We start from the raw sequence: 21,156 nt of genomic DNA, 5'->3' as shown, positions 1-21,156 counted from the left end.
CACACTCACTCGTCGGCTTAGGGACCCCCCTGTCTCGAAACGCCGACAGAAATAAGGTAACAAAGGCACAGGCGACACATCCCACCTTCCCCTGGGATCCAGCCATACACAGTAGAACCGCAATGACTAATGCAACTCGTTGTGAGTAGGAAAACTGCAGTCATATACTCATATTGATTAATCGAGTCAATTGGAATTGTGCCCAGTTGGCCGTTTTATGTAGACGTGAGAATTGGATCAACTAAAACTATGACCCGTGCGTGGTTCGTTTGGTCTCAGAACATTCGACTAGCAAAAGACCGAGTGATCTATCAAAATATTTAATTGTTTTACTAAGTCATATGATCAATGACACTTACAAATACATCTGGCTATAAATAATTTGCAGGTATCATTGGAATTCAGTCTTCAGTTTGACAAATAACGGCTTAGTAGCACCAGAAAAAGAGGGGGTTATGATTCCACAGTCTGTGTAGTGTGCTGGTTCAGGGACATAGAACCACCATGCGGTTGTTCTGGACAGTTTGAAGACTAAATATCTCCAGTCATGTATACAATAATCTTACAGTCATTGAGAGGAATCACACATGGATTTTACATATCATAGTGATATTTGTCGTTCCGTTTATATATTTCATACAATTTTTTTTACTTCCGTCGCAACGCACGTGCACTCACCATTGTATTCACGCCGCCCGTTGGTAGGGCTCTAAGTTCATTGGAGGCTCGCAGTTTGTGTTTCATGGTATCACACGGACACCTACCTAGTTAGATCTTAGAAGCATGACAACAACGGCACATCAAAATAACATCAAAATATGAGTAGATGCAGATCATCGACACTGTTTTATTTATTCAACCAAACAAAATCAAATGTATCTACCCAAAACTCAACGTACTATTGACGGGATCCGTCCGATGGGGTCAACCAAGGGTTCAGAATTCAGATCAGCCGTGACCCGCTATTTCGAATTCGAAAAGGCCACCAGGTGTTTCCTTTTAACTCCGCCGCCGTCGCCGCCGCTGCCGCATCTTCGCCAGTTTTCCCCAAGCCACGACCATGCCCTCCCCCTCCCGCTCGCCAACGACGCCTCCGGTCGCCTCGGAGTGGAGCTGCGTGCGGTGCACGTTGCTCAACCCTGACCACTCCGATTCCTGCGTGGCGTGCGAGGCCTCGCGCCCAGTGGAGGTTGACATCGACAGCCCCGTCGTCGTGGGCGCCGCCCTCGCGTTAGCCTCGCCCAAGCGGAGCCGGAGGAAGAATGAACGCAGTGCCTCTCCTCCACCCCAGCGGTTTGGGAGGAAGAGGGAGCACGATGCATCGCCGGAGGTGGTCGAACTCTGCGATATTGCGGGAAAGGGGCCCGCCACCAAGAAAGGTTCGTTCGCGGCCCTTTGAACTGCATTGGCGTGTAGATTGATTGGGATGTTTCTGTTTGCGTTGGTGAATGGGGTCGCTTTTCTCGTTCCGTTATCTGTAGATCCGTTCTTGTGGTTCTTGCGCTTTCAGGGCGTCTAGGATTTATGCATGTCATTTCCTCGTGCTATGGTGCTACTGTCGAATACTGTATCTATGTTATGTTACCTATCTCCCTTTTATGTACATACTTTTTAGAGAAGAAAATATTTTTCTAGTCCCATTGTTTTAGTTTGGTGTAAAATTTACATGGTCTGTGGTACTTCTGGTTCCCCTCAAATTGCTTTCAAAGTGTGTGTTGTAAAAAAAAATCTGAATGTAATGTAAAGGTACCCTATTTTACATGCTAACACTGAACAACGTATTGGTGGTAGAACCACAGTTGTACTTTGATCACAACTTGTGTTTATGGACTACTACAAGTTCTATTCACTGGAATCTGATCTTTTATTTGATTTGATATTTGTTTTGTACAAGCTTGTTCGTGTCAAGCGAAATTGCAAACCACTAAAACCATTTGCAAATTCCGAGAGCACAGGAAGTGACCAAGCCAAGCATAAATCTGACCTGGGTCCCAATCCAAAAAAATTTTTTGGAACTTCAGTAAATCTTTTTTTATTTGACACTGTCTGAGCTGAAAATTTACATTTTTAACTCTTTGTTGATCACAATTGGTGTTGTGGGAGAAAATAATGAGAATAAGTAGCAATAGACATAGCTTTACTTAAGGTGTGTGGTCGGTTTTTAATTACTTCTAATATCCAGGAACGAGGTCAAAACATCAATATAAAGGAAGGAGATAGTGTTTATCATGTAATCGATGACTATTACTCAGTTTGATGAATAAACAATGCAGAGCAGAGGGGGTATTTAGCTCGATGCTAAAATAACTTGTAGGAGGGTTATCCAATGGATGTTCCTTATTTTTTCTGTTCGATGTCACATCATAAACTTCAAAACTAGCTAGTTGTGATGCAGGTTCAAAGTTCAATCTATTTTTGAAGCTGTTAGTTTTTTTTGATGCATTTTAGTTTGCTACGGTCACATGAAAATCCAGATTTGTGTCCACAGGAAATCTTGAGATTTGTTTGGATAAGAAGACCTTCAAAATCATGACATACAATGTCTGGTTCCGGGAGGATTTGGAATTGAGAAGTAGGATGGATGCTCTCGGGGATCTTATAAAGCAGCACTGCCCAGACTTCATATGCTTCCAGGTTGACGCTTTGAGCTATGAGTTATTTTCTTTCCCCGTCCTTATGGTTCTAATATGTGGAACTGTGGGGCAGGAGGTTACACCATACATATATATGCTTATGCAAAAATCTGACTGGTGGCAACAATACACATGCTTGTTGTCACATGAGAATGCTATTCAGATGCCGTATTACTGCATGCAGGTATTTCTTCTCGCAAATTTTACGTCTGATATTGTTTCCAGCTTCTCGATGAATGTTCTCACCATTGTTATTAAAACGTCACTTAAATGTCGTTTAAGCGTCGTTTAAGAGATAAAATGTGATTAGGAGCTAGAACGTCTGAGCGTTCAGTAAAGTGGCGTAGAACGTCCGTTTTGGACGTTTAATCGTCGCTTAAGCGTCTTAAACGCGTTTTAGGGCATTTTAGGATGTTCTAGTCATTAGTGGGCCTTCGAGGGCCTTTAGGTTTCTAGCTAGCGCGTGTGGAGGCCTCCTCTTCCTCAGCCAGCGCGTGTAGCTCTCCTAGACGGCTGCCCAGCCAGCGCGTGGAGCTACGGCCGCGCTCCTCAGCCGGCCCCCAGGTACGCCGCCGGCCTGCCGCCCTCCACTGACCTCGGCTCCCCCTCCTCCCTCCTCCCACATGCCACTGCGCCGCAGACTGCCCGGCCACAGGCCACTGCGCCGCGCCGCTGCCGCTCTCCATCGACCTATGACCTGTCACCTCTGCGGCTCCCCTTCCTCCCTCCTTCCTCCACAAGACCAGTAGCCAGCGCCCAAGATTTGTTGATTTTGCTCATAGTGAATCAATCTCTATTTGCTCACAGTGAATTTCAATGGCAACAAATAGCGAGGCATTGTCTGTCGGTCAAAGTAATCACTCCTATGACCCACTCAAAGATCAGTCACGAAGGCCAAAGTCAAATGATCCAGGATGGAAATATGCATACTATGTTGAGGCGGGAAAGCGAGAGCTGATTCAATGTGCTTTGTGCCCCAAACAAATAAAAGGAGGTATTAAGAGGGTGAAACAACATCTAGCTGGTGGCTATGGAGACATTGTCAAGTGTCCTAACACTACTAGAGAGATTTCTAAAGAGATGAACGAAGCTTTGAATAACGGGAAGCGGGCTAGGCCGTTGTACCTAGATGACGATGTATTGGAAGATGAAGCAGGACAAGATGATGATGTCCAAGTTATGGGAAGCAGGTCAATGTCAGCATCATCCAAGGCTTCCTCATGTACCGTGCCAAGTCCTGGAACAACTGCCAAAAGAAACAAAGCAATTTTCCAATTGAAGCCCCACCCAATTGCAGCTCCAAAGAAGTTGTTGAACTTGATCTGTTTCTTTTTATACTATTTGGTTTGTGAACTCAACTTATGTATGAACTTATTCTATATTTGAACTTCTATGTCAAGTCTGAAAAGACGTTTCAACGTTCGCTTAAACGTTTAAATGTTAAAAAAAGTTGGTTCATAACATTTTAACATTTTACCGCTTTAATAACTGTGGTTCTCACTCAATTTCTTGTAACAGAACCTGCATGGAAAACTATTTGTAAGATTCCCAAAGAAATTGCTAAATATTTTCTTTGACTGGTCATGTCATCTATTACACATTTTTGGTTGATATAATGCCTGGAGAATATGGATGCGTGTGTTAGAATAGTTTCATTTTGCACTATGGTCAATCCAAGCACTTATGCATATTTTTAGTGAAGCATTTTTCATCAGTCTAAAGCAATTTGACTACATGTTTCATAACTTCACATATACAGTAAATCCTCACAAGTTACAAATGGCTATTTTGATTGGGATTCATGTGGCTCATGGATAGAATCATCTCAAATCTATAGTTGACCTTCCTTTGGAAATTGTGAGGTTGGCATTTTTCCTTTCTTTTCTCAGAGTTCATTTATTTTTACTGATTTCTTTTGACCTCAATAATTACAGTTGAGCAAAATGCCGACGAAGCCATCTGACTGCATCCCATTTTCGAATTCAACAATGGGAAGAGAACTATGCATCGCAAGTGTTAGGACAGGAGAGATCACAAAGTTGATTTTGGCCACAACCCACCTCGAGAGCCCATGCCCTGCACCTCCCAAGTGGGATCAGATGTATAGCAAAGAACGTGTGGCTCAGGCAAAGCAATCCCTGGAAATTCTGGGAGGCTTCCCCAATGCCATACTCTGTGGGGACATGAACTGGGACGACAAGGGAGACGGCCCTTTCCCTCTGCAGGATGGGTGGACTGATGCTTGGGTTGAGCTGAAACCTGGAGAGGATGGCTGGACCTACGACACCAAGGCCAATGGCATGCTGTCAGGCAACCGCAAGCTGCAGAAGCGATTGGACCGGTTTGTGTGCAAGCTAGCAGACTTCAAGATGGACAGCATTGAGATGATCGGGAAGGAGGCAATACCTGGTGTCTCCTACTTCAAGGAGAAGAAGATTCGGAAAGAGAACCAAAGGATTGAACTGCCTGTCTTTCCAAGTGACCACTTTGGGCTTGTTTTGACCATCACCCAGCAAAAGGATGACAACGTCTGAACAACCGTTACACTGTCCACATTTTAGTGATTGCAGGACATTTCATGTTCTTTTGCGATTTAGGAATATAGAGCGGTTCCACTGTCCACATTTTAGTGATTGCCTCTGGATTTTGTAAATTTGGTGGAGGCATCAGTTTGCTAGGACGTGCAAATGGTGGTATTATTACCAGATGGCTACTTGTTGATACCTGATGCTTAGTTTCTTATCAAACTTTGGGTTGGCTAAAAAACATGCCCTCTCGATGTCTTACTATTATGGCCACACGGAAAGCCAGTAAAAACACCTCTCATTAAGTCATTATATTGCTTGTGCCAGCATCTGCGAATCCCTTGTGGGTCACACAACATGCAAAGTTTCTAGAGACAAACCATTCTTTACACGGTAGCGAAGCTATAACAAACTTGATGGTGTGATTGTCTTGTGCATAGGTGATGGTGCATATAAGATAAAAATAAACTCATTATAACTTGGTTTGTATTTTTAGGGGTGTAGATGCACCCCTAAAACGAATATACATTCGTCTCCGTCTTTACATATAACTCTCCATAAGTCGCCGTATTTTCCATAACAGTTTGAGACCTGCTGTTTATTAGAAAATCAGGTTATTTGAAACAATGATGAAAAACAACTTTCACTTATTATCTGTTTTTAGTTTATTGTGAGTTCTATTTATTGCATATTTTTAGTTTATTCTGAGAAGCAGCTAAAGATAAGCTATTACAGAAGCGTTATTTTGGTATAACTTTTATTTAAATCTGTAAGCTATGCCAAACTAGCTAGATCAAATAATGCTAAGTACTCTAGAACAATTCTAAACAATCATGACATACACTAAAAATGTAATGTAAGTGCTCAAAAATAAATTTCTCAAATGAAATGCGGAAAGTAAAGCAAAGGGTTTAGATGACTACTCTATTTTTTTTCGATGTATCGAAGAGTTGGCATCACTAGTCCTTGTTGGAGCACCCGTGTAAGGGTATATGTAACACCATTTGGGGGTATAGATTTTTTCTCTAAATGCCTACCAAATTCAGGTGTTACCTCTTGTCTCTCTCTTTCTTTTGATTAGAGTTATGTCAATTAGGTGAGTGATTAACTATTTATTTTGTCAAAACCTATGTGAGGCATGAAATGTTGCATCATGCTGAGCCTAAATTATTCTTTTGTTTGATGCACATGTTTGAATTTGATTTGAAATCCATAGAGAAAATAAAAAGAAAAGCAATTAGAAATCCAGAAAAAATAGAAAAACGGAAATCGGCCTGTTAAGTCAGCCCAGCCCAGCCAGGCCGCGCGTGTGCCCTTGTCACCTGACAGGTGGGTCCTACCTGTCAGCGACGACCTGCGCCCGCGCACTCTCTCCCTCCCTTTGCCCGGTGGGGCTGACCTGTCGGTGCCGTTTCTCTCGCGTGCGCGCACCCACTCCCTCTCTACGCTGCGGGCCTTCCTCGTCAGCACCATGAACCGTTCGGCCACACGCTCACTCTGTCTCGCTGCGCGGTGGGCCAGCCCTGTCAGCTCTGTCTTCCCTGCAACCGCCGCTGACCCACGTTCGCGCGTTCGCCGTGGAGACCACCCACGCCGCTTGCCCACGCGCCCTAGCTCCCTTTTGAGCCCTGCCCACACCCGCTCTCTCTCCCCTGCCTCATTTCGCACACGCTCGCTCTCTCGTGCTCTGCCCTCGCCGCTCGCGCTCGCCGGAGATCCGCAGTCGTGCTACCGGCCGTCTAGCCCACCGGAAACTGCGCGAAGCCACCCCGAGCTCCGTCCCGAGGTGAGGAAGTCGCTTCCGTCCCTGGTTTATCTTAATTCTGCCTTGCTTTAGCTATTTTTGGCCTCGCCGAAGTTTGACCGCGTCGGTTCGCCGCGCTCGCGCGAAGACAGGCCGATTTAGCCTCATGTCGTGCCCCTGCGTTGGTCAGTGGAGTTTCCCTTACCCTACTGAAGCCAGTCCAGGCCTTAGCGCGCCCGAAACCCTCTCCCCGCGGCCGAGATTCCTCGTTGGAGTCGCCCGACCCGCCCGGAGCACCTTCCTCCGTCGTTCTCCCGTTCTCGCGGCCGGAGTCCCACCAATGAGTTTGTCGGACCTCCCTAGCCCGTTCCAGCCCTCACCGGCGACTGCGTCTGCCTTATCCCCGGCGACCGCGGAGAGGCAACGCCGGACACCGAGCTGCAAAACCCCAGCGCACCCGATCACAACCGTCCGTCCCAGATCTAATAGTTCAGATCTGTGGAAATCAGCCGCGTCAGCGCGCCATGCCCCTGGCCCCGTCTGTCAGTGCCTGCGACCCCTGACGCTGGTTCTGTCTGGTCGCGCTCAGATCTAATCGTGGCCGTTCGTTCGCGATCGTGCGGTCGAGATCTACCGATACCCCTTCGCGCGGTAGGTTTGCTAAGAAGCCCCTCGGGTTTCCGAGATTCAACCCGCTGTCCCTCAGTTTCGCGCGCAGGCCCCTATAATTTTGTAGAAAGAACCCTAGCCTTTTGTTTAATCGCAGATTTAGACCTAGTTTTGTATTTTGAATTCCAAAACTTGTTTATTTCATATTTTTTGCATATGAGCTCCAAATTGAGTGATTCAAATTGCAAAATGTTCATAAGATTATTCTCTATCTTTTTAAATTATAATCATTTACTGTCTGCATGTATTAATTTTATTCTTAGTCTATAGATTAGTATTAGTGATGGGTTGTGCATTAAAAGAAAACCCTAATGGTAATTAGATGGTTAACTTTGTAAGTTAATATGATATGAACCCATCCCTGGTATAATTTTGGTAATCTATTAGGATACATGAATTTAAATTATATGATCCTCGAGATAGCAATACTTAGAGAATCACGAACCTCTAGGTGTATTAATGCACCCTAGAACCTAAGTCTACCTCTCGTGTTTATGCTGTTCTTTCGAGTTTGTGTTCACTTGATTGTACATGTTTGGTGTATTGTTTCTTTGTATTTATTCAAATGTATTGAATGCATCATCGCTTTTTTAGACAACGAGCAACCCATGGTTCCTGAGTGTGTTGCTGAAGATCTTCCTGAGCAACAACCTGGTGAAGGCAAGTGTCCTCTAACATATTATGTCCTACTTTCTTTAAAATTCACTGCCCCGCATTACTTAATTGAATCCTAAGGATTGACTAGTCTGTATTTATCATGTCCTTGTTTACCTTTTGGATTATTATGGTTAGCTTCATGCTATTGCTCCACTTTAATCAACAAACATGATGCGAATATTTATGATATGATGTTATCTTGATTATGATGATATTCTTATGGCACTTTAGGGGACTCACTGTTTTCCTGAGTACCTCTCCGTAAGGACCTGTTCGTTGAGTGTCCACCTAGGATAATAGTGCAACTGTTGGGGGCCTTCGGCTTCCGAAGGTCCTCAAAAACATGATTTAACAATGTTTCTGGAGTATAATGTGTGAACAGGTATCTTCGGACTTGAATCAGAAAGGGAGAAGCTCAAAAGATACGAAGGTTGACACAGTGCCGAAGCTGTGAAGCAGGAAAGCTTCGGCATGTTCGCAGAAAGGGGAACCGACTTAAAGATGAAAAGGCCATTTAGACCTCGATAGAATGCTATAGAATTATCACCAAATGTAAAGGGCATGTATGTAATTTTGTATGGGTTGTACCCCGTGCCTATAAATAGGTGAACAGTACCCCCGTACTGTTCACGCTGATTTGGCATTTGCTTTTGCGTCACACTTGTATTTTCATCTCCTTCCAAGCCGAAGGTACATTTATAATTCAATATTGTTTCTATTTCTTTATGATGAATTAATAAAGTTAAATGAATAATGTTACATGATTATTCATGCTATCTTTTATGTTTCATATGCTTCGTCTTTTACTAATGTATATTGTAGTGATGAAGGTTAATCCTTCATGACCTTCGTCCGGAGATCGTTATATCCTAAGGGAAATAATGCTTCGAAGGACGAAGGATCTTAATGCTTAACATTTTCTGTGTTGCCTTGTTCTTAACTCATAGCATTTGAGAACAAGTCCCCAACATTGGCGCCCACCTCCGGTGAACTCACTTCCACTTCGAGTCTTCGTGAACACCTTCGGAAGCTATAGACCTTCGCTATGGCGCCGAAGAAAGCTTCAGCGGCTGGGGCTGCAGCACTACAACCGCTGGACCACAACCAGGAGACCGTCTCTCTTCGGGAGGCCAGAAGCCAGAAGAGAAAAGCTGTTAGCCCGACGCTTGAGGAAGAAGAGCTAGACCAAGAAATCAGAGAGATGGAGATGCTACATCAACAAGTGCAGAGGAAGAAGGAGAAGATGGCCCGCCTAGCTGAGCTGCAAAGGCAAATTGACGAAGCTTCTGAGGAAGTTCGCCATCTCACTCACGATGAGCAGAACAGAAGGCCTCATCAGAAAGACCTTCATCAGGAGGGCTTCGTCAACGAAGACGACTGGTATGATAATTTCCATCAGGGAAATTTTGTTTTTGATGATGCTTCTCCTCTGTCTGCTGAGCTGCAGGCTACTCCTTGGCCTCCATCCTATAAGCCACCCCAGCTCCCCATGTTTGACGGCCACTCCGACCCGAAGCAATTCTTGATGAGCTACGAAGCAACAGTGTCTTCGTACGGGGGCAATGCTGCAATCATGGCGAAGTCTTTCGTCATGGCCGTCAGGAATGTTGCTCAGACCTGGTATTCCTCCCTTCGGCCAGGAACAATCACTTCATGGCAGAAGCTGAAGGATATGTTACTGACCAGCTTTCAAGGATTTCAAACGAAGCCGGTTACAGCTCAAGCCCTCTTCCAGTGTATTCAGGATCACGAAGAATACCTTCAGGCGTATGTCCGAAGGTTCTTACGATTGAGGGCGCAGGCACCAACGGTGCCCAATGAAATCGTTATCGAAGCCATGATCAAGGGGCTTCGTCCTGGACCTGCAGCTCAATACTTTGCTCGGAAGCCTCCTCAGACCTTGGAGAAATTGCTCCAAAAGATGGATGAGTACATTCGTGCTGACAATGACTTTCGCCAAAGAAGGGAGGAGGCCTTCAGATTTTCTGAGATGACCAGGGGCTTCGGAGGAAGATACTACCCGAGGCATGTCCGTTCCATTCACAGCACTCAGAATGATGATAAGGGGAGTCAGCAAAACAGGCCGCAGTGCTCCTCACAGGCTTCGGGGCAACAACAAACTTCCTTTCGGCCACCAGCTCCAAGAGGCAGAGGCGCCAGGGGCTTCGGCGGAAGATTCGGAGATCAGCCAAGGAGACTGTTTTGCTTATTCTGTGGAGAGGGCAAGGGCCACACCACTAGGACGTGCCATGTTACAATCCAGAAGCAAAAGGAACTAGCCGAAGCTGCATCTCAACAAGCTCAGTCGAAGCAGGTTATGCATACTGCTTCGTTTCATCCGCCTTATGTCCCACAATACATAGACAACCACCCTGCGGCTTCTGTAGCTTCGGCAAGTCAACCTCAAGCTTCCTGGCAGCAGCTTCCGCCTCCACCTCCATTGCAGCAAGGTCAACAGCCAGAAGGGAGTCAATACGCTCCACAGCAGAGGGACTTCAGAGAACAGTCCGAAGCTCGCACAGTCAACAGCACTGTGCCAGAGTCGAAGCACATTTATTGACATATCCTACCTTTGATAACAGTCTTTTCTATTCAGTTTTATTTTCTGTGAAGCAAAAAACATTGATAGTTTCCATGTAATAATTTCGTTGTTTCCACGAGAAAAATTTATTTGATTCACAGGCCTAAGTTGCCGAAGCCTAAAATTTCTTCCGTCACCAAGAAGGACCTTCGGACTAAAAATCCTTCGGAGTAACAAAAAGTCGTTCTAAGGAACGCAGAGTAAGTTTATAAAGTCACAAAAAGTCGTTCCAAAGGGAGCGCAGCGTAAGCTTTCTGCTCAGAAGTCGTTCCTAAAGGAATGCAGAGCCTACAGCGAAAAATCAACGCTGATACCGTCTAAGTAAAAGACGAAGAAGCTCCTAAGGGAGGCTTACAGCGAAAAGTCAACGCTGATACCGTCTAAGTAAAAGACGAAGAAGCTCCTAAGGGAGGCTTACAGCGAAAAGTCAACGCTGATGCCGTCTAAGTAAAAGACGAAGAAGCTCCAAAGACGTTCCTAAGGGAATGCAGAGCTTACGAATATATTTTATGTGTACCTTCGGAACAAATGTCACATGCATAACATAACATCATCACATCATTTTGCATAGCATAAGCATCATACATCATATCGCATTTGGCAAGAGAAGGGGACACTCTCAACCTTCGAAGGGATGCTTTGAAAAAGTGACATTGAAATTATATAGCTTCGGAATACAGTTTCGGGGAATATTTTCACGAAACATGGGCGAACTTTATCAGATCAATATCAAAGTTGCATAGCTTCGGAAAATAGCTTCGGAAAATGTTTTCACGAGGCATCGATGTCATTCATCAGAATAATTTTGACGAAGGCTATCTTCTTCACGACGCATGAAAAGAAGGGAAGGTGTTTTTTCGCCGAAGGCTCAAAAGTGGTATGTATTTAAAGTTTCATGCATCGTAAAGAATTCAATAATGAAAAGAGACTTGTATATTACATTCAAATGTACAAAGTGTTGCATAGATTACACTTTAAATGTTTTTTCCAAATAGCACCTAATCTTCCCTCAATACTGCTTCGGCGGCTTCATTCAGAAGTTGGTCAACAACCTTGTCCATGATAGTTTCGGCCATTTGATTAATTTCTTCATCCCCTTTTGTGTGGGGGTCGGCAGATCGTCCAACAGTTTCTGAGCGAAGAGAACACTTCTTCAGTACTTTTACAAATCGCGAGCAAAGTTTAAAATAAAAATTACAACGCAACAAGAACGACTAGTTGGTACCTAACTGTCTTTCGGGCTCCCTACTCCTTTCGGCAGCGTCTGCTACTCTTCTAGCATCGTGAATGCCTTTTTCGCTTCTTTCAATGATCTCTCGCGCCATTCCTCGGCCGCCGTCGTTCCAGATATCAGTAAAAAATTTGCCACCAACCACGCTTGCTTCGGCCGAGGGGTCCTTGACGTCTTCGGAAGATAAGGTAGCTTCGGATTGAGCTAAAAATTTTACATGCCCGCAACCTTTCTTCTCTAAGACAGAAGCAATTCCTCTGGCGCCCGAAAAAGCGCATATGTCGCCACGACTGTTCAGAATCTCTTCGAAGGCCTCTGCTTCGTGGCTAATCCATTCCAGCGGACCTTCGGGATTGCCTCGAGAGAAATTCTCTTCGCTGGAAAAGGCGCCTACGCTGGCGAAGCTGGATTTGATTTTATTCACACATTCTACAGATTTGACATAGCATTTCCCCTGAGATGTGCGAAGCTCCTTAACTTTTGATTCCAATTTGTTGACCATAAAATCACTAAGTTCTCGTTTCGTTTCCTCAAGCGCGCGCTCCTCTTTAGCTCTAGCCAGCTGTTTCTGAAGATCTTTAATCTCGCGTTTTTGAGCTTCGGCCTGGGCCTTTGAAGCAGCTTCGTCTTTTTTCACTTTATCTACCAGTGTCAGCAGAATTTTATCTTTTTCCAAAGCTTCGTTTCTCAGTCTGATAACTTCGGAGCGTAAATTATTAAACGCAATATCATAGCTTTCATCTTCGGCGCTCTTTTGGGCTCTTAGTGCGTTGCTTAGGATCAGGCCCTATACGAAAAAGAATTCATATAAGAAAAAAGGAATGAGTTGCGTAAAAATAAGGGGGTTTTTCAAGTGTTTAATTCCTATACCTTCAGGCTGTTGTACGCAAGACTGTCTGCGAGATCTTCTTTCGTCATGGCGCTTAATCCAGATTCAAGCTTCGGGAAACCAATACTTCTGGCCATTTCTCGGCAGACAGATAGCTCTTTGTTGTCAGGCAGGCAGTATAAGAAGTCATCTTCATTCGTTCCATTGAATATTATTGCCCCCTTCGGATATTTTAGTTCCTTTGCATAATGGATGGCTTCATGAGTTTCTTCTTCAGATAGCTTCTTCCCCGAAGCATGTCGTATCATGTAATCACGCGTGCTGGCAGGTGCTTCGGGGATGGCGGTGTCAGTTTCTTCAACTAATACTGGTTCTGGAATTTTTATTGCTTCGGCTTCAAAAGGTTGCTCCTTGTAGGGCTCTGAAGGCCCAGCTTCAGCTTCAGCTTGTTGAGCCGAAGCCTCAGTAGAAGCTTCAGCAACTTCAACACTCTTTTTTGGAATTGTGCTTGAAGACTTAATTGTCTCCAAGACGTCTAGTACATTTACCATTCTTTTCCTTTTTGGGGTCACTGATGGCCCCTTTTGGTTTTTTGCTGTCCCAATGATTGCTGTAGGACTCAAAACTTCTGATGTTTTGGAGCCCTCAGTTGCTTCTCTTACCTCCTCAATTTTTTCTGTGAGCGGCGCTTCGGTTTTCTCTTTTGTTTCTGACAACAAAATGTTTGATTGTTCTGATTCTATCTTTGGTGGCACTTCGGCCGTTTCTGCGATCTCTGGCAACAAGGCTGGCTCGATTAGTTTTTTAGCTTCGGTGGCTGAAGAAGTTTTCCCGGTAAACTCCGGCACCGAAGCTGGTTCAATATAACGCGGCCGTTGCGTAAGAACCTTTATCTTTTTCCTCTTCGGTTCTGGCTCGCTAGGAGCAGCTGCAGCTTCTTCTTTTGCAGAGATTGTGTTTTTTCTCTTCTGCCTTCGAATGGGATAGCAGTAATCAGGGTAGACAAACCCAATGGCATCAAATACCCGATTCAGTCTCTTCTTTTTTCGGCCTCCGAAGGCTGCTGACATTGCATTATCTTCAGCCTTCGAGTAGGTCCCGAGTAGCTCATCACTTAAATTGTCAATGCTTTTCAACCACTCATCATCTGGCTCAATAAATTTATCTCCAAATTTGAAAGTGTACTTCAGTCTCACAAGCTTACCTTCGTCGGCCTCTTTTATGGTTTCTTGTGGCATTTCCCATTTCTCAGCAAGCGGCCACACCCTGAAGGCGATATGTTCTTGTACTAAGTCCCTTGTTCCTATAAAAGAGCAGACAACGCCGAAGGCTCTTTGGCACTCTTCGGCGGCTTCGTTCATTTCAACCTTCGGCCTCCGAAGGCCGAAGCTTTGCCAAATAGGACGCATAATTATACCTTTGATGTCTTCTCGTGCTGATAAGTCATTCTTCACATAAAACCATTCTGTCATCCAATCCCCGGGCCATCTCTTCCGAAAGGTTGGTACGGGACAGCTTGCCCCGGACCGAGAAACGAAGCTGTAGCAGCCAAAGTTGTTATGGTACTGTTCTCTGCCCCAAGGCTTTGTTTCATATAATAATTCATGAACATTACAAAAGCTTCTTGCGTCAGGCTTCAGACCTTGACTCCTCGCGGCCCACACGAAGATATTTAGCCTTATAATTGCCTCGGGAGTAAGTTGATGAAGATAAACTTCGAAGATTTTCAACACCTCCACGACGAAGCTACTCAAGGGGAATCGCAATCCAGCTTTCAAAAAGCTTCGGTACACCACAACTTCATTTTCTTCAGGGTGTGGACAAGTTTTTTCCCCTTCGTCCGCCCTCACAATGGACAGATCCCGGAAATACCTTCCTCTCATATTAACAAGATGATTCTCTTTGATAGTTGATTTCCCATAAACTGAATGGCTTGGTCGCCAGGGGCGATCTTCGGAGTCTTCGCCACCGCTGTCCATATCATAACTTTCACTGTCACCAGTATCTTCAGACAGCCCCTCCAGAATTTCCTTGGTAATCTTTTCTGTGTTGGACTTCGACATCGCTATAAGAAACCCTAGGTTCTTCTCTTCATCAAGACTCAGCTTCATCTCAGCAGCAGCCTTCTTAGCAGCTTCAGACATCTTCGGAAGCGCTAAAAAACTGTTTCTAAAAGCCGAAGCTTCAAAGCTAAAAACTTAGCAGTTCACAGTGCACAAGAGCTAAAAAATGAGTGAGCAGGAGTGGTTGGCCAGAAAGCGTGCAAAATAAGTTTGCGGTATGGCCGTATTTATACGCTTGATGCGTTGAAAGTTGAAAGACCCCACTTGTCATTGAATGTTGCTATTCTAGCAAAGGGAAGGTGTTTTTTCGGACCTTCGGCATAAAGCCTTCGTTCATATCGCAATCTGAATTTATTATTTCAAACAAATTAATATTGCGAGGGGCTACTGTTGGGGGCCTTCGGCTTCCGAAGGTCCTCAAAAACATGATTTAACAATGTTTCTGGAGTATAATGTGTGAACAGGTATCTTCGGACTTGAATCAGAAAGGGAGAAGCTCAAAAGATACGAAGGTTGACACAGTGCCGAAGCTGTGAAGCAGGAAAGCTTCGGCATGTTCGCAGAAAGGGGAACCGACTTAAAGATGAAAAGGCCATTTAGACCTCGATAGAATGCTATAGAATTATCACCAAATGTAAAGGGCATGTATGTAATTTTGTATGGGTTGTACCCCGTGCCTATAAATAGGTGAACAGTACCCCCGTACTGTTCACGCTGATTTGGCATTTGCTTTTGCGTCACACTTGTATTTTCATCTCCTTCCAAGCCGAAGGTACATTTATAATTCAATATTGTTTCTATTTCTTTATGATGAATTAATAAAGTTAAATGAATAATGTTACATGATTATTCATGCTATCTTTTATGTTTCATATGCTTCGTCTTTTACTAATGTATATTGTAGTGATGAAGGTTAATCCTTCATGACCTTCGTCCGGAGATCGTTATATCCTAAGGGAAATAATGCTTCGAAGGACGAAGGATCTTAATGCTTAACATTTTCTGTGTTGCCTTGTTCTTAACTCATAGCATTTGAGAACAAGTCCCCAACAGCAACCATGAGGATGGAATGGGACACCCTTAGCTGAATAATTAAATGAACTTGGGGGTGTAGTTGGCTTTTGCCGTAGGGCCGTCAATGGGGGTTGGGGCATAGTGCTCGCTCTGCTAAGGGTGGGTGTCGAGGTTCATTTAATTTGGTTTTGTTAGTCACCCACCTTAGGGAGGTGTACTGTGTTTGTACGATTGGAGAAACCTAACGAGAAGCTATGCACCAGAGAGTCTTTGTAAACGCTACGTAGTGTATCCCTGGCCATTCACGTAGTGTTGGGACCATGCTTCGTCGCCGAAGGTCCTGCAGGAAGAAACAGCTTCGGCTAAAGCTGCTTATACATGATGACCGAAGCTACCACTCATGAAGCTTCGGTGTTATAGCATGTCCGAAGATGAAGGATCGAACTGACTTAAAGATAGAATGACCTTTTAGCCCATAAGGGTCTGAGTCATTGTTGTAAACTTTTATAAGGGGCATGATTGTAATTCCCTACAGGCTGTGTCCTGTGTCTATAAATAGTGAACATTATTCCTTTACTGTTCATGGATTCCTGTAATTGCAAACGCATTGCTCGGGAATTATTGTCTGTCAAGGCAAAGGTATAAATGTACTTAAACACTATGTTCTAACATTTTAGATTCATATAATAAAATATGTGAATGATGTTACCTATTTCTAATACATCTATCTTTAATGTTTCATGTTTTATATATTATTTCATATTATTTTGTAAGTTTAATCACGAAGGTACGACCTTCGTGATATTCTACTCATGGTCTTCGTCCGAAGTTCATTAAATCCTTGAGGAGATAATGCTTCAGCGGACGAAGGGCATTAATATTTAACATTTTATGTTGCCTTGTTCTTAATTCATAGTATTTGAGAACAAGTCCCCAACATTGGCGCCCACCTCCGGTGAACTCACTTCCACTTTCCTGAGACAATGGCTTCGTTCAAGAACCAAGCTGGAACTGCTTCGGCTCCGAAGCTGATTCTCCCGATAACAGGTGGTTCATGCTCAGAGCCGGCTAACAAGAAACAGAAGAAGGAGGCACAGAGAAGAGTACAACATGTAGGGGTACAAGGACCCTTCATCAAGTCAAGATGGTCTCACATTCCAATTACCTTCTCTCAAGAGGATCTTCAGCTCAAGGATTACCCACACAATGATGCTATGGTTATCTCTTGTGTGATCAAAGGATTTCTGGTCCATAATGTTTTGATTGATACAGGCAGTGCAGCTGATATCATATTTGCTAAGGCCTTCAGACAGATGCAAGAGCCCGAAGACAAGATCCATGATGCCACACATCCCCTTTGTGGCTTCGGAGGAAGGCAGATTGTAGCACTTGGAAAAAACAAAATGCCAGTAACCTTCGGATTTATCAACAACACAAGAACTGAACAAGTTGTGTTCGATATTGTTGACATGGAATACCCTTACAATGCAATCATTGGTCGTGGTACTCTTAATGCCTTCGAAGCAATTCTTCATCTAGCATATCTTTGCATGAAGATACCTTCAGACCATGGATCTATTGCCATTCATGGAAGTCAGGAAGCTGCCAGAAGGGCCGAGGGAAGTTGGACAGACTCAAAAGCAATCCATAACATAGATGGAGCTGAAGCTTGTGAGCAGTACAAGTTTAGAAGGGAGAAAGCTGCTTCGGCCGATCAGCAGAAGCCCATGCTTTTATGTGAGGACATAGCAGAGCAGAAGGTGCTATTAGGATCCCAACTGTCTGAAGAACAAGAGAAAACCTTGATAAGATTTTTGTTCAACAACAAAGATGTTTTTGCATGGTCAGCTAATGATCTTTGTGGAGTCAACAGGGATGTTATTGAACACTCGCTCAATGTTGACCCATCCTTTAGACCCAGAAAGCAGAGGCTTCGAAAGATGTCTGATGACAAGGCCGAAGGTGCTCGGATTGAAGTGAAAAGGCTCCTCAGTGCCGGAGTTATCAGAGAAGTAAAATACCCAGAATAGTTGGCTAACACTGTTATGGTAAAAAAAAGTCCAATGGTAAATGGAGAATGTGTATTGATTTTACTTATCTCAACAAGGCCTGTCCGAAGGACGAGTTTCCATTGCCAAGGATAGATTCTCTAGTTGATGCAGCAGCTTCATCAGAGCTTATGAGTCTGCTGGATTGTTATTCAGGCTATCATCAAATTTGGATGAAGGAGGATGAGCTGAAAACCAGCTTTATAACCTCTAGTGGAACATATTGTTACCTTCGGATGCCCGAGGGGCTCAAGAATGCTGGAGGAAGCTTCAGCAGAATGACAGCGAAGGTTCTTCATTCTCAGATAGGCAGAAATGTGCTAACTTATGTTGATGATATCATTGTAAAAAGCACGAAGCAAGATAATCACATTGCTGATCTGCAGGAGACCTTTGCTAATTTTAGACAGGCCGATTTAAAGTTGAATCCAGAAAAATGTGTCTTCGGAGTGAAGAAAGGGAAATTTCTTGGCTGTTTAGTTTCAACAAAAGGGATTGAGGCTAATCCAAATAAAATCGAAGCTATCCTTCGAATGGAACCACCAAGTACAAAAAAGGGGGCTCAAAGACTGACAGGAAGACTGGCATCTCTCAACAGATTCATATCTAGATCAGCAGAGAGAAATTTACCATTTTTTGAAGTGCTGAAATCAGCCGAAGTTTTTCAATGGGGACCAGTTCAGCAGAAAGCCTTCGAAGAGCTGAAGCAATATTTGATAGACCTAACAACACTAACTCCACCAACGCCAGGGGCTCCTCTGTTGTTATATGTGGCAGCTTCGCACTCAGCGGTAAGTGCAGCACTTGTCCAGGAGAAGCTTGAAGGCCAAGTCAAAAAGCAAGCCCCAATATACTTTGTATCCGAAGTTCTTAGTTTATCAAAGAAAAAATATACAGAATTGGAGAAGGTGCTGTATGCTGTTTTGATGGCCTCCAGGAAGCTTCGGCACTATTTTCAGGCATACAATATAGTTGTTCCTTCTTCACAACCGTTGAAGGATATTATGAGAAATAGAGAAGCTACTGGAAGGGTTGGAAAATGGGCTGCGGAACTCAATGAATTTTGTATTGATTATGTGCATAGATCTTCGATTCAGTCCCAAGCATTGGCAGACTTCATTGCTGACTGGACGCCAGGGGCTCAGGAAGAAGAAGCGAGTAAAGATGCCGAAGTCTGGACAATATTTTGTGATGGATCTTGGGGAACCTTCGGAGCAGGAGCAGCTGCTGTGTTGGTCGCATCTTCCAAAGTTAAAACTTGTTATGCAACAAGACTTGATTTCAGTTGCACAAATAACATTGCTGAGTACGAAGCTTTACTCCTGGGTCTTCGAAAGCTAAAGGCAATGGGAATCAGAAGGGCGGTTCTTAAAAAACTGATTCCCAGGTTATTTCTGGTCATATTGACAAAAGTTATAAAGCAAGAGATCCGAAGCTTGAAAAATATTTAGACACGGTCTGAAGGATTGAGGCTTCCTTTGAAGGATTTTCTGTTAAAAATATTCCTCGTGGAGAAAATGAATATGCTGATTTATTAGCTAAGTCAGCAGCACAGGGGCTGCCATTACCTTCGGAAGTATTTTTCGAAACAATAAAAGCACCTTCGGTTGAGCTTCTTGAAAGAGCAGTCCTCAACATATCCCTTGTCTATAGTGAAGACTGGAGAACTGAGATAATCTCTTTCCTTCAGGGTAACTTTCTTTCAGATGACGAAGCTTATAACAGGAGGATAGAGGCAAGAGCTCGACCATATGTTATAATAGAAGGGGAACTATACAAGCGTGGGGTCTGTTCTCCGTTACTCAAGTGTTTATCCAGAGCCGAAGGTATAGAATTGATGAAGGAAATACATGCAGGCCTATGTGGATCTCACATTGGATCTAGGCCTTTGCTTGGAAAAGTTTTTCGTCAAGGATTTTATTGGCCAAAGGCAGCTTCGGATGCAGCGGAATTAGTCCAAAAGTGCGAAGGTTGTCAGAAGTGTGCAAGAGATAAAAAACAACCTTCGTCTTTAACTCAGTTAATACAACCCACTTGGCCGTTGCAAAGGTGGGGCCTTGATTTGTTAGGTCCATTACCACCAACACAAGGGAAATTAAGATATGTTGTAGTGGCAGTGGAATATTTTTCTAAATGGATTGAGGCAAAGCCTTTAGCCACAATAACTTCGGTCACTATTTAAAAGTTTTTCTGGCAAAATATTGTTTGTCGTTTCGGAGTGCCGAAGGCCATTACTGTGGATAATGGGACACAATTTGATTCCGAAGCTTTCAGAGAATTTTGCGATCAAATTGGCACGAAGATCCATTTCGCGTCAGTCCGACATCCAGAGTCAAATGGACTTGTTGAAAGAGGTAATGACATCATAATGACAGGAATAATGAAGTTAATCTTCAATCAGCCCAGGGGAAAGTGGCCAGACGAATTAATCAAAGTGATGTGGAGCCACAACACAACAGTATCAAGATCAACAGGCTTTACACCATTCAAACTATTGTTTGGTGACGAAGCAATAACTCCGGAAGAAGCCAAAGTAGGATCAATAAGAATAGTAGCTTCGACAGAAGACGAAGCTGAAGCTAATTACTCTGTGGAAAAAGATGCTATAGAGGGGATCAGGCTTCAAGCTGTGGAAAACATCAATAAATACCAAGCTGAAACAATAAAATGGCGTGATAGAAAGGTTAGGCTAAAGAACATTGAACCAGGACATTTGGTGCTTCGAAGAGTAGCCAACCCAGAGACAGTAGGAAAATTACAGTTGAAGTGGGAAGGACCTTTTCTGGTAGTATCTTCGTCAAGACCCGGTTCCTACAGATTGAAGGATATGGATGGCAACGACATTCCTAGATCTTGGAATGCGGACGAGCTTCGGCGATATTATGTATAGCTTGATGTAATTTTTTCTGTTCTTTTTTGTGGTACCCTTTTCCTTTCCAAAGGGGGAGAAAGGTTTTTAATGGGGCCACAACATGTAATTTTTCTTTTCTTTATTTTAAATTCTATAAGAACAATATCCCCCAAAGATGTAAATGTAAAAACTGAGAACGCACCGTCGAGTGCAAAGGAAAGAGAAAAGAAAGCAGGGGAAGCTCAAAAGTCGTTCCTAAGGGAATGCAGAGCTTACAACGAAAAATAAACGCTGATTTCGTCGAAAGTAAA

General features: G+C 43.8%; 1 protein-coding gene across 3 annotated transcripts; it reads left to right on the top strand.

The window, feature by feature from the left end:
- Window positions 1-938: 938 nt before the first annotated feature.
- Window positions 939-5,467, top strand: LOC100191228 (Endonuclease/Exonuclease/phosphatase family). Of its 3 annotated transcripts, XM_035961741.1 has the most exons (5): window positions 942-1,379; window positions 2,489-2,634; window positions 2,707-2,817; window positions 3,441-3,977; window positions 4,568-5,467. In XM_035961741.1, exons 4-5 carry the CDS (start codon window positions 3,450-3,452, stop codon window positions 5,165-5,167), a joined length of 1,128 nt encoding a protein of 375 aa, XP_035817634.1. In that variant the 5' UTR covers window positions 942-1,379; window positions 2,489-2,634; window positions 2,707-2,817; window positions 3,441-3,449; the 3' UTR covers window positions 5,168-5,467. The 3 variants fall into 3 exon arrangements, with proteins under 3 accessions (XP_008646247.1, NP_001130134.1, XP_035817634.1); NM_001136662.2 differs by lacking the exon at window positions 3,441-3,977 and having other exon boundaries at window positions 941-1,379; window positions 4,568-5,399; XM_008648025.4 differs by lacking the exons at window positions 2,707-2,817; window positions 3,441-3,977 and having other exon boundaries at window positions 939-1,379.
- Window positions 5,468-21,156: the final 15,689 nt, after the last annotated feature.

This window comes from Zea mays, chromosome 1 (assembly GCF_902167145.1).
Source record: "Zea mays cultivar B73 chromosome 1, Zm-B73-REFERENCE-NAM-5.0, whole genome shotgun sequence".
In the NCBI taxonomy this organism is placed as follows: Eukaryota; Viridiplantae; Streptophyta; class Magnoliopsida; order Poales; family Poaceae; genus Zea; species Zea mays.
The sequence above is the reverse complement of the archived record's forward strand: the minus strand, read 5'-3'. Positions and strand labels throughout refer to the sequence as shown.

Excerpts from the sequence above, each read along its gene's own strand:
- LOC100191228 (NM_001136662.2), top strand. The coding sequence starts at position 1,061 with ATGCCCTCCCCCTCCCGCTCGCCAACGACGCCTCCGGTCGCCTCGGAG. Across the intron at positions 1,380-2,488 it reads GGGGCCCGCCACCAAGAAAG|GAAATCTTGAGATTTGTTTG; the intron begins GTTCGTTCGCGG and ends TTGTGTCCACAG. Across the intron at positions 2,818-4,567 it reads TGCCGTATTACTGCATGCAG|TTGAGCAAAATGCCGACGAA; the intron begins GTATTTCTTCTC and ends CAATAATTACAG.